General features: G+C 37.0%; 1 protein-coding gene across 1 annotated transcript in view; it reads left to right on the forward strand.

Moving 5' to 3' along the window:
- The first annotated feature begins 214 nt into the window (after nucleotides 1-214).
- Nucleotides 215-13234, forward strand: part of topaz1 (testis and ovary specific TOPAZ 1) — a 57096-nt gene continuing 44076 nt past the window's right edge. The window contains exons 1-7 of the mRNA XM_051670584.1: nucleotides 215-782; nucleotides 873-943; nucleotides 4466-4545; nucleotides 11905-12016; nucleotides 12290-12339; nucleotides 12504-12590; nucleotides 12733-12796. Coding sequence (XP_051526544.1) covers nucleotides 247-782; nucleotides 873-943; nucleotides 4466-4545; nucleotides 11905-12016; nucleotides 12290-12339; nucleotides 12504-12590; nucleotides 12733-12796 — 1000 coding nt within the window. The 5' untranslated portion in view covers nucleotides 215-246. The remainder of the gene's footprint in view (nucleotides 783-872; nucleotides 944-4465; nucleotides 4546-11904; nucleotides 12017-12289; nucleotides 12340-12503; nucleotides 12591-12732; nucleotides 12797-13234) is intronic.

The following is a 13234-nucleotide window of genomic DNA, read 5'->3' on the forward strand; positions in this document are numbered from 1 at the left end:
AACTTGCCTGATCAGAAAGCTGTCTCAAGGGGGTGCAAAAATCTGCATGTTATTCCTCTCATCAGAACAGTTGATCCAAACTTGCTTACAAGATGTGTTCCAAATCCCAGAATTACCCAAATAAGTACCCGTCCTGTTAACCAAACATCAAGTACTCCATCAGCTGTGAATGAAGAGGGGGCCGGAAATGGAATTGGGGCTCACTATGATCCAGAGTCACTCTCAGAACTATGTCTTAAAGTAGCAATGCTGAAAGCACAGTGCCCTTCCTCTGTGACAACTCCTACAGTGGAACAGGTTACAGTTAACCCTGCGAGTGGCCCTCAAAATTCTGTTCCACTTAGACTCAGCAGTAACCCTTCCTCTTTAAAAGAAAGGAAACAAAAGAGAGTATTTGACAATTATACAATCTCAGACTCGTCCTCTTCTGAAGATGAAAATGAACAGGTCAGTAGACTGGCTTCAGCAGAGAGCTTGCGGTCATGTGATGATACGATCAGTCAAAATAAATATGAAGATCAAGGCTTCACTCCCCCACAATCATCTGAGTCTACTTCTGCAGTTGCCAACAGCTTTCTGGATGTTTCTCGAGCATATGAGGAAGATGTCCTTGTACTGGATGTGATACAAGATGATCCAGAGTTGTTTGGTGCGGTTGGCGCTGAAACTGTGAAACAACAGGGTATGTTGGCAGAGGAGAATGGCAAGGATCAGATGAAGACCGAGTCAGAACATCAAACTGGGAATCATTGCAAGATTGTCTGGGACCTGAAGGCAGACAGGTGGTACATTTAACATTGTAGATATACACTAAATCTGTTCTGTTTCTTCGGTTTGCCATCATATAAAAATCTCTAAATTCCTTTTTGAAGCACTAGCAAATCTGTCCTTACTGCTGCAGAAAAAAAGATGGAAAATATGGAAGATGGGAGTCCGCTTTCAGGTGTGTGACATTTAAATGACTGTGCATTTATAACTGGGTCTGAATGATTAATCAAAATCAAATCGAAATCGCGATATGATCCAGTGCGATTATCAAACCAAGAGGGCTCTATTTCAATAAATAGATAATCTGAACATGCTGCCTGCTGTGCTGCGCTTTAGTGCGCAGCTGTTTTGTCTGTAGTGTGTAGTGCTTTCTTAAAATCATGTAAACGGGGTCAGTGTACTTTATTACACGTGTTTTCAGTGGTTCTGTGTCTGATACATAACAATTCTGTCTATCTGGTACCAGATGTGCTCTGAGTTTAGTTTGGTGTTCTTACGTGCACTGAGCACAGTATATTTAAAAGCGCTCCAGGTTAACTTTAATTGCACATTTGCGTAATTTCACATGTTTGGCCGCTACAATTTTCTATACAAATCTAAACTAACCCCATGACACTGGGTTTTTGTGGACAGAAAGGGAGAAGAGAGCATTTCACTGCACTTCAGTTCTGCCAAAATAAAAGCTTGAGGGTTGAACTGGACTGCAAAGCAATGCTTTAAAGGGTCATCAAACACTCGTCTTTCAGCATAAGTCTGCCTCACAGCCATTTGAAAAATGCAACTCAACTGGGCGTGGACATCTGTGAGAACAAGGGCCCTAGTGTTTAGTGCAGGGAAGGGGAGAAAGAGGGGGGCAAGCAATCTGTCAGTTGCCCATACCAGCTCTCACTAATTATCAGGATAAAATATGACTAATTGTAAGATTTGTATAGCTGGCAAAGTTAAAGTCCGACTAAATATGTTGAAAGCCATTGCCTGAGGGAACAAATCATCTGAATTGGTCACTCAGCATTATTTCACTAATACAGTTAACAGCATCAAAGATTCTCACAATTGCTTGTAACAGAATGCACAAAGAAATTATACACTGTTGTAAACTCACTATACAGTACACAGAATCATACTGGTAATTTTATATCTGTAATTTAATACACAAATAAAAGTCAAGCCATGTACTCTGTATTGAAAATATGTGAATGTTTTTTACACTTTAATAACTTTTGAGACTTATTCCAAGATGTTCATCACAGATATAAGTGCTTAGATCAGTTAACACACATTAAGGATGGATGGATCGATCAGTAACATTTGTGTCTTTGACAAGAAAAAAACACGTCTCAAACAAGTCCCAGTCAGAGACAGTCCACCTCGCCACATATCTCAAAACTTTTGTGTTAATGAATGTGTACTGCGGGGGCCTGGGTAGCTCAGTGAGTAAAGACGCTGACTACCACCCCTGGAGTCGCGAGTTCGAATCCAGGGTGTGCTGAGTGACTCCAGCCAGGTCTCCTAAGCAACCAAATTGGCCAGGTTGCTAAGGAGGGTAGAGTCACATGGGTTAACCTCCTCGTGGTCGCTATAATGTGTGGCTCTCGCTCTCTGTGGGACACGTGGTGAGTTGTGTGTGGATGCCGCGGAGAATAACGTGAAGCCTCCACATGCGCTATGTCTCCGTGGTAACGCGCTCGACAAGCTACGTGATAAGATGCGTGGATTGACGGTCTCAGATGCATAGGCAATTGAGTTTCGTCCTCCACCACCCGGATTGAGGTGAGTCACTACGCCACCGCAAGGATTTAGAGCACATTGGGAATTGGGCATTCCAAATTGGGGAGAAAAAGGGGAGAGAAAAAAAAAATGTAACCCTCCTGTTGCATTTAAATTTGGGCGACAACTTTATTGATCCCAAAGTTTTAAAATAAGATTAATTACTCAAATTCAAAATGTTTTTTGCTATTAAGTCATACTTAATGATTGTGTCCCTTCTGACCAGTCTTTTTATACAAATTATTAGGATAAAACATGGCATGTGATATTTGTTTATTTTATATTTATAATGAAATGTCCAGTTTGCATAGGAAAATCATTTTTATACCAGCAATATCACAATAGTGTTAACAAACAATACTTTTTGCTTTTTAAAGGCTCAGTTTGTGGCATTAAGTATTATATTTTTATTTTAGTCAGAAAGGGCAAATTAATTCACTGTATATTTTTAAAAATGATGACATTTATTATGTTTGGGGTCAATTTGACCCCAGTCAAAACAAACAGGTTTTTCATATTTATTAAAAAAAAAAAAAAAAAAAAAAACAAGAACAAGAAAACAGTGATATTAATATTCAATGACACTGAATGTTCAGTCCTCCTCTGTGCTACTATGCACAATGTACAGATTGTTTGTAAATGTAAGTTTATTGGATTGAAAAGTGATTATAAAACATATTTATAAACGCATTATTATGTTGTTTTTACAAATAGTAGTTTTCTTTATTTTAGGGAAAGCTGTTGCTATAAAGTATCACAATTAGTAAAAAAGAGGTTTTCAGAAGCGTGAAACTGAAAGGGGGACCAAAAGATCATAAAAGCTCTCTAATGGGGAGAAAATTAATGTTAGGTCATGACTACATATATCTAATAAATATAGGAAAAGTCAGTTTTTCTAAAAAGTTTAGCATATTTTTAAGAGATGGCAAAGTTGCTGTGGGGTCAGTTTGACCCCAAACATAACAGGAGGGTTAAAAGGTGTTGCCTTTGACTGACTGAAAGCCTCTCAGCAGTGTGGAGGGGAATCGCGTCATGTTACGATAAACTATCTCAACTGAGGCGCTTGAGAGTTTGAAGCGCTGGTCATGTGCATGTCAACCACACACTGACAAACAGCGCTCACTTGTCAAAGGGTAAAGACCACGCCTTCTCATGAATAATATCAAGAACGCCATGACAAAGAGTCGCTGAAATTCAATGGAAAGCTAAACCTTGTACATCACGTCTTGTGACGTTGATTCGATGTTCATTTCAAACCTGGAAGATGAAAATGGACAGAAAAATCCCTAAATTAACTCTTTTCCTCTTGAAATTAAAAATAACGAATGTTGAAATTCTCTTCCCTTGTGTGCAAGAGGTATACCTGTTAACATCTAAAAAAAGTGTTGTGTTTCATGACACTTTAAGCAATAAATTACTATTCAATAATAGTAATAATAATAAAACAAATAATATATTTCTATAATAATGTTACTTATATTAATAATAATTTCATTATAATCTAATTCAAATTGACTGAGTTTAAATAATTAATGAACAAGTGAGCTGATCCTTTTTCAAATTGGACAAACAAAAACTACACAGTGGACCGATGCAATGTGATTGGGTTGATTTTTTTTTTCCTCTTGTGTTATTTATTTAGTTTGGTTTATCATATTGCAATATTTTTCAAAATAATCACAGTTTAGTTTTTTTTTTTTTTTTGTCCAAATCGTTCAGCCCTAACTGAAATTGTTTAAATAAGAGATTAATTTTTTGAGTATGTCTGTCTTAATGCTGATTATGTGAATTTAATATTGTGTGGGAAAGTCAAACTCTCTTTGGATTTCTTTTGTTTTTCAATCTATCATTCAATTTATTTGTTTAACAAATTTGTACACAAGTGAAAAGTAAGAGAGTGACTTTTAATGTTTGTCTTTTTCCCCTACAGTAAAGGAGATGCAGAGTTACAGAGCTCAGCCTGATAATCGTATTAGTTGCCTCCAGTTCAGCCCTGCTATAGAGTCAGAGGTCAGTGTTTATGCCTCAAATGCTTGTGCTGTTATTTATTGTATATATAATTTGCTTTGATTATACAGTAAGAAATTAAACAGCTAGGGCTGGGTGATATATTGAATATTCAGTGATTTTGCTGGCAATGCAAACTAAGTTGTGAATTTGGCAATGAAAGTCTCGTTAAAACATTTTTCACACTCTCACTTGTTTATTTAATTTGCCTGCTAACAATGTCAAGAAGTTTATGTACAACCCCGATTCCAAAAATGTTGGGACAGTATGAAAAATGCTAATAAAAACAAAAAGGAGTTATTTCTAAATTATAATCACCTTTTGCTATATTGAAAGCACTACAACGAAACATTATATGATGCTTTACATTGTGAATTTCATTTTTTTTATTTTTTTTTATGTATAGTAATTTCAAATCAGATGATTGCAACACACTCCAAAAAAGTTTTGATGGGTAATTTAAGACTAATAACAATTTTACGAGTTAAAATAACAAGGCAATGTGAAACAGGAGATGTTAAACAGGTGAGGCAATCATGTCATAATATATAAGGAGCCTCCAAAAACAGCCAAGTCCTTCAAGAGCAAGGATCATTCAAGACTTGTCAATTTGCCAACGGATGCTTCAGCAAATTTTCCAGCACTTTGAGAACAATGTTCCCTAAAGACAAATTGGAAGGATTTTGGGCATTTCACCTTCTACAGTGCACAATATAGTTAAAAGATTCAAGGAATATGGTCAAATCTCAGTGCGTAAAGGGCAAGACTTCTGTATGCGTGTGATCTCTGATCCCTCAGACATTACTGTGTTAAAAAAGCATCATTCATCTGTAATGGATATCATGAACAGGGGCTTGGGATTACCTTAGTAAACCTTTGTTAGTCAACACCATTCGCCGCTGCATCGACAGATGCAAGTTAAGACTTTACTATGCAAAGCAGAAGCCCTACATCAACACTGTCCAGAAGCGCTGCCGACTTCTCTGGGCTCGGTCTCATCTTAGATGGAAAGTAGAACAGTGGAACCGTGTTTTTTGGTCAGATGAGTCCACATTTCAAATAGTTTTTGAAAAACTATCGACAACGTTGAAAATAAGAAATTGTCTACAAAAAGTTTCGTTTTCGAATAGTCGTTTGATCTCATTTAACTTAACATGAGATCACATTAAACTCTGATGCGTGAGAGCAGCACTGCAGCTCGTGCCTGATTGAGAAGAGGAAGAATTACACAGCTCACAGATGCAACGTATGAGGGAATTATAATGCAAAATACAAAATAATTAAATACTGAAGCACTCTCTTTGTGAAAAATGCGGAGCTTTAAAAGAAACACTCCGGCATTACATCTTTAATGCAGTTATATTTGATGAGTTATAGCTTTATTAAAGTTCAAATAATATGGAAGCAGATCATGTAAATAACTACAAACTCCAAAACTGGCATTTCTCTGGGCGGTCAGCGCCTCTTCTATGAGTTGCGTGAATGTCCCGATCTAAGGGGGGGAGAATGAAACTGCATCCGGCTGATGCACACTGTCGTGGGGACGCTCATCCCATCCCATTTGTTTTGCCTTGTTTTCCAATATAAATATCTAAAACTCCTTTAAAACAACGTACATTTACTTTAGCAGCTATACTGGAGAAGAAAAAATTGTTATCTGAGAATGTTGATTATAATATTAAAAATACTAATATTTTAAAATATCTAAAAATCCTTTAAAAAAAGATGCATTCACCTGAGAAGCAGCATATAAGATATTTAGACTTGCTTTTAGAGAATAGATCTTGAATATAAGTATATTTTGTCTTTACTGCAATTGCAGAAGTATAACAAAGTGCAAACTACACTTGTATACAAAATACATTTAATATACAAAATATCTTATAAGTTGCTTCTCAAGTAAATGTATCTTGTTTTAAGGATCTTAAATGGAAAACAAGACAAAAACACTTTAACAACAGATTTTTTGCAGTGAACTTCTTTACTGAATTAAACTTAATACAAAGTATTTTTTTTCATTTAGAGGTATTTTTAAAAGATGATTTTGTCCTCTTTATTGTTAGTAAACACTTAATACAACCTTTTATGTCAGGGCACAAGCTGAATAATTGGTTAGGAGCTAATGATTAATCATTGCAATAATCACTGAACAGTCAAATAATCATTCTAATAATCATTAGATTAATCGATTATCAAAATAATTATTAGTTGCAGCACTATTGTGTTCTCCGGGCCAAAGAGGAAAAGTACCATCCAAGCTGATATCAGCATCATGTCCAAAAGCCAGTGTCTGTATGGGCCAGGGGTGTGTCAGTGCCCATGGCATGGGTAACTCGCCCATCTGTGAGGGCACCATTAATGCAGACAGATATGTACAATTTTTGGAGCAGCATATACTGCCATCCAGCACCGTCTTTTCCAGGGACGTCCCGGAATTTTCAGCAGGACAACTTCAAACCACATACTGGCCGAATAAGCAGAGAGTGCGGGTGCTAGATTGGCCTGCCTGCAGTGCTGACCATCTCCAATTGAGAATATGTGGTGCATTATGAAGCGCACAATACGGCAAAGAAGACCCGTACAATTGTGCAGCTGAAGACCTGCATAATGGATGAATGGGAGAAAATTCCACTTTTTAAACTTAACAATGGGGGGGATGGGGGCAGGGGTGGTTGGGGGGAGCTGGAAGAAAGAAAAGGGGGGAAGATAGAAGAAAGGAAGGGGGAGAAGGTAGGAGGAAAATAAAGGGAATATCCTTTGGAATTGCTCTAGTTAATTAAAATATATAATACAGGTTACATATTACAGTACCCAGAAACAATTTTTGATGTCCTGTCAATTGTCTTTGTATTTTTTAACAATCATTTTGTTAAGTACGTCTTTGTATATATCTTTGTCCTTGTTTGTTTATATGTTGTTATTATATTGTACATGGCATTAATTAATAATAAGCGTTATTAAAAGAAATGATGTTTTACAGTGGTAAACATTTGACTGTCCCTACTTTTTTGGAGTGTGTTGCAAACATCCGATTTGAAATTACTGTACATTTAAAAAAAACAAAAAACAACAACAACAACAAAAAAAAAATCTCTGGAGAATCTCTCCTTTTTGTTTTTATTAGCATTTTTCATACTGTCCCAACTTTTTCAGAATTGTGGTTGTACATGCATTACAGGAGTATTATGTCATTTTTGTTAAAGTCTGCAAGTCATGAAAATTCCAATCACAGTGAAATTTTCACCATATCCCAAATTCTGTATTGTTTATTAGAAAATAACATTTTTAAAATAACGTTTTAGCACTTTTTGCATAATTTGTCAAAACAACAGCTAGATTGGAAATTATGCCCAATAAAAATATTTTACTTAAATGATATTTAAAAAAAAAAAAAAAAATATATATATATTGTCTCATATTTCACTTCAAGCATGCACTTCACTGACACTTTTGTCAACTTGGTTAACAAAAGTTGTCAACTTGGTTTCCCAGGGAACACACAAACTGATAAAATGTTTACCCTCTATGCACTGTAAGTCACCAGATAAAAGCGTCTGCAAAAATGCATAAATGAATAAAAAAAACAAATACACTAATGTTTGTAGAAACTTTTTAGGGTCAAAGTTTGTTGTGGTGGAAATGACACCCCAACTGTAGGACAGTCATTAAACAAAAAAAAATATATTTTTTTTTTATAGAAATGGTTTTCACACAAATGTAATTTTAAGTTTTATTTAATTGGTTTTTTTATAATTTATTTTCTCAGTTTAATATTGAAAGTCTGGGTATGGAACTAGGGATGGGTATTTAGAATAATTTTGTAGTCAAGAACTACCAAAAAAAGAGAGAGTAATCGATTACTTGAAATTTAGGATTTAAGTTTCAACCTTCAACCACTGAACATGCTTTTCATTTGAAAAATTAGCACTATGGATAAACAACAACATCTAGATTAAAAAATGACAGAACATTTATTTTTTTTGTTCACATATAGAAACATACATTCCAAGTCTTCTGAAGCAGTGTGATTGCTTCAAATTACAGTGCTGTGGAAAAGTATTTGCCTCCATTCTGATTTCTTATGTTTTTGTGTATCTCATACTAAATTATTTCAAATATTCAAACAAAATCTAACATAAAACAAAGGCAATTTGAGTAAACACAAAATACAGTGTTTAAATGATAATGTTATTTATTGAAGCAAAAAAATGTTATCCAATACCAACTGGGCCTGTTAGTTACTAAATCCCCAAATTTATGAAACCGCATTCATAATGGGGTTCAGCTGGACTAGACAAACCCAGGCCTGATAACTTCAAACCCTGTTCAATCAAATCAACACCTAAATATAACTTTTTCAGCAGCATGGAGTTGGCTAAAAGGTCTCACCCAGTAGCACGCTCTGCTACAGTCGAAAGAAATTCCTGAAATTATGAGGAAAAAGGTGATTGAAATACATTAGTCTGGGAAGGGTTACAAAGCTATTTCAAAGGCTCTGGGACTCCAAAGAACCACAGTGAGAGCCATTATCTCCAAATGGAGAACACTTGGCACAGTAGTGAACCTTCCCAGAAGTGGCTGACCTTCCAAAATTCCTCCAAGAGCACAGCGACGACTCATCCAGGAAGTCACAAAAAAGCCAAGGACAACACCCAAGGAACTGCAGGCAACAATCACTGTCCATGACTCCACTATCAGAAAGACGCTGGCTAAAAATGCCATCCATGGAAGAGTGGCGAGGCGAAAACCACTGCTAACCCAGAAGAACATTAAGGCTTGTCTTAATTTTGCCAAAACACACCTTGATGATCCTCAAACCTTTTGGGAGAATATTCTGTGGACTGATGAGTCGAAAATGGAACTGTTTGGAAGACAGGGGTCCTGTTACATCTGGCGTAAATCAAACACGGGATTCCACAAAAAGAACATCATACCTATGGTCAAGCATGATGGTGGTATTGTGATGCTGTGGGGATGCTTTGCTGCTCCAGGGTGACTTACAATAAAAGAGAGAAACGTGAATTCAGCTGTCTACCAGAAAATCCTAAAGGAGAACGTCCGGTCATCAGTCTGTGAGTTGAAGCTCAAGTGCAACTGGAATATGCAGCAAGACAATGATCCAAAGCATAAGAGTAAGCCCACCTCTGAATGGCTCAAAAGAAGCTAAATTAAAGTTTTGGAGTGGCCTAGTCAATGTCCTGACTTGAGCCAAATTGAGATGCTGTGGCAGGACCTTAAACAGGCAGATCATGCTGGAAAACCCTCCAATGTGGTTGAACTAAAGCAGTTCTGCAAAGAAGAGTGGGCCAAAATTCCACCACGGCATTGTGAAAGACCGATCTCCAGTTATCGGAAGCATTTGGTTGCAGTTGTTGCTGCTAAAGGTGGCACAACCAGCTATTAAGTTTAAGGGAGCAGTTTGTTTTTCACATGGGTGATATACACTGATCAGCCACAAGATTAAAACCACTGACAGGTGAAGTGAATAACATTTATTATCTCGTTACAGTGGCACCTGTTAAAGGGTGGGTTATATTAGGCAGCAAGTGAACAGTCAGTTCTTGAATTTCATGTGTTAGAAATAGGAAAAATGGGCAAGCGTAAGGATCTGAGCGAATTTGACAAGGGCCAAATTGTGATGGCTGGAAGACTGGGTCAGAGTATCCCAAAAACTGCAGGTCTTGTGGGGTGTTCCTGGTATGCAGTGGTTAGTACCTACCAAAATTGGTCCAAGGAAGGACAACTGGTGAACTGGCATCAGGGTCATGGGTGCCCAAGGCTCATTGATGCGCATGGTGAGCGAAGGCTGGCCCCTCTGGTCCGATCCCACAGAAGAGCTACTGTAGCACAAACTGCTGAAAAACTTAAGGCTGGCCATAATAGAATAGTGTCAGGACACACAGTGTATCGCAGCTTGCTGTGTATGGGTCTGTGTAGCTGCAGACCGGTCAGAGTGCCCGTGCTGACCCCTGTCCACCACCAAAAGTGCCTACAATGGGCACGTGAGCAATGGAAGAATGTGGCCTGGTCTGATGAATCACGTTTTCTTTTAGATCATGTGGACAGCCAGGTGTGTGTGTGTCATTCACCTGGGGAACAGATGGCAGCAGGATGCATCATGGGAAGAAGGCAGGCCTTCGGAGGAAGTGTGATGCTCTGGGCAATATTCCGCTGGGAAACCTTGGGTCCTGGCATTCTTGTGGATGTTACTTTGACACGTACCACATACCTAAAGATTGTTGCAGACCATGTACACCCCTTCATGGCAACGGTATTCCCTGATGGCATAGCCTCTTTCAGCAGAATAATGTGCCCTGCCACACTGCAAAAATTGTTCAGGAATGGTATTAGGAACGTGACAAAGAGTTCAAGGTGTTAACTTGGCCTCCAGATTCTCCAGATCTCAATCCGATTGCGCATCTATGGGATGTGCTAGACCAACAAGTCCGATCCATGGAGGCCCCACCTCGCAACTTACAGGACTTAAAGGATCTGCTGCTAATGTCTGGTGCCAGATACCACAGGACATCTTCAGAGGTCTTGTTGAGTCCATGCCTCGACGGGTCAGAGCTGTTTTGGCGGCATGAGGGGGATCTACATGATATTAGGCAGGTGGATTTAATGTTGTGGCTGATCGGTGTAGGATAACTTTTTGCTTCAGAATTGTTTTATTTTGTGTGTTTATTCGGTTTGCCGTTGTTTTATGTTTTATCTCATTTGAAGATCTAAAACAATTTAGTATGAAAAATACACAAAAACAAAAGAAATCAGAATGGGGGCAAATACTTTTCTACAGCACTTTATTAAATGTTCTTTTGGGTGTATTATTCCTTTTATTAACATAATGCATCCACAGCGCCGACCAATGCATTTAGTTGTAATATCAAGATTTAGGTAAGGGAAGCCGTTTCACTGTTGCCCACTGCAGTCAAAGGGATAAAGGAAAATCAGTAGTAGAGTGTTAATGTTTTTACTTGTTGAATATTTAAAGCTGAAAGAGTACTCGATTAATCGATTACCTGTTGTCTTCTCTATCTGGAACTAGGCTAAAACAATATAATCTCAAATTTAAAGGCATTTAAAAAATACCAAAAATAAATTAAGGCATGGTAAAAAGTTTCAGTCAGTTGTAATTTGTTCTTTATGTAACAAAAAGAAAAAAGATGAAATAAGTTAATTTTAATAAAATGTAACCCCTAGGACATGAAATTGCCAGAAGTTGAAGAAACGGCCGATTATTTTTGCAATTCTGTTTTGGGGTACACAATTTAAACTCTTCATTTTTAACCTTCATTTTGTGTTTTGTTCCAAACACAAATTGTGGTGAGTTTAGAATTTATATTAATTGTCATCTTCTTGCAGAATGCCACAGACTGCAATAACAAACATGAGATCAGAAACACAAATAATCTGTATGATATCAAAGTGATAAATACAAGATCAGCAAGGCTTGTAATGGACACATGTAATAATGGTAAGTAAAACCCAACATCCACGTGCAGTTTTAAAGTCTGATGTGCATTGACTTTGGTCAGGTGCATTATGTACAGAGAATCTGAGATTATTGTACCTATGTTTAAAATGAAATGCTCATGTGTTTTGCTTTTGAATACATGTGGCGTATCTGAGTAAATGTGATTATACAATTTAACTAACATAAACACTCATAACATCAAAACTCTACAAGTACAATCTTTGTTTTGATTCTTTATAAATTACACGGAAAATGCTCTGTTTTATGTCCAAGGTCGTGCCACGACTGCAACAGAGACATCTGCTTGGAGAATTTCAACCAATGTGAGTGTGCTCATTCTGGGAAATAGATATTCATACTACCATTAAACAAACAAACAAAAAAAATATTTGGTTTGTTGCCATATAATCAACATTTTAGCACATTTTATACCATACTGACTCTATAATGCGTTTACATTCTTTTACTTTGTTTCTCTGTCATTTAGTATTGTTGGTACTACTTTAGTGAACGTAACGCATGCCTGCGAACTTCCTGTCGGTTCCTGCACACACCAAGAGATGGGGATGAAAAGGTTTGTGCTGTAATGATGTCATATGGGTTCAGTGTTTTGATACTAGTGCCACCTTCTGGGGGAATTTCAGACTGTCCACATTGCGTCTAACTGTGTTTTTGAAGTGGGTCTGTAATGGTTTGCTTTGTTTTTACTTTTGTAGTTCTGTATGGAAACTGTGAAGAAGTTCTGTCATGTTGGTAACCCTGTTATTGTATTGCGAGCAGGTAACTGATCTTTATAAAACAGTTCAATACAGTAGGGCTGGGTATTTATACAGATTTCCCGATTTGATTCACAAACTCCTGATTCGATTTTGATTCAGTATTGGTTCATATTGGTATATTTCAGTTTCAATGTCCATTTTGCTTACATATGGAAAAAAATGCTCGCTCAGCTAATGCTGTTAATAATAAAGGGACCTTCTAATCTTCTAGGGAACCCTTTATTATACTATTCTAAAATATTAATTATACAACTTATATTTTCAGTAGTTGTTCATCATATTGGTCATATTTTAGCTTTTGAAAAATGTTCAAATTTAGTGTATTCCAATAAATGTCTTGAAATTGCATACATTACATTGCATATATGGTTTTGTTACATTTTTACTGTTAACATGCATAATTTTACTATTTACAAGTATTTACATATGTATGTAGATC

The sequence above is a fragment of the Myxocyprinus asiaticus genome, chromosome 34 (assembly GCF_019703515.2).
Source record: "Myxocyprinus asiaticus isolate MX2 ecotype Aquarium Trade chromosome 34, UBuf_Myxa_2, whole genome shotgun sequence".
NCBI lineage: Eukaryota > Metazoa > Chordata > Actinopteri > Cypriniformes > Catostomidae > Myxocyprinus > Myxocyprinus asiaticus.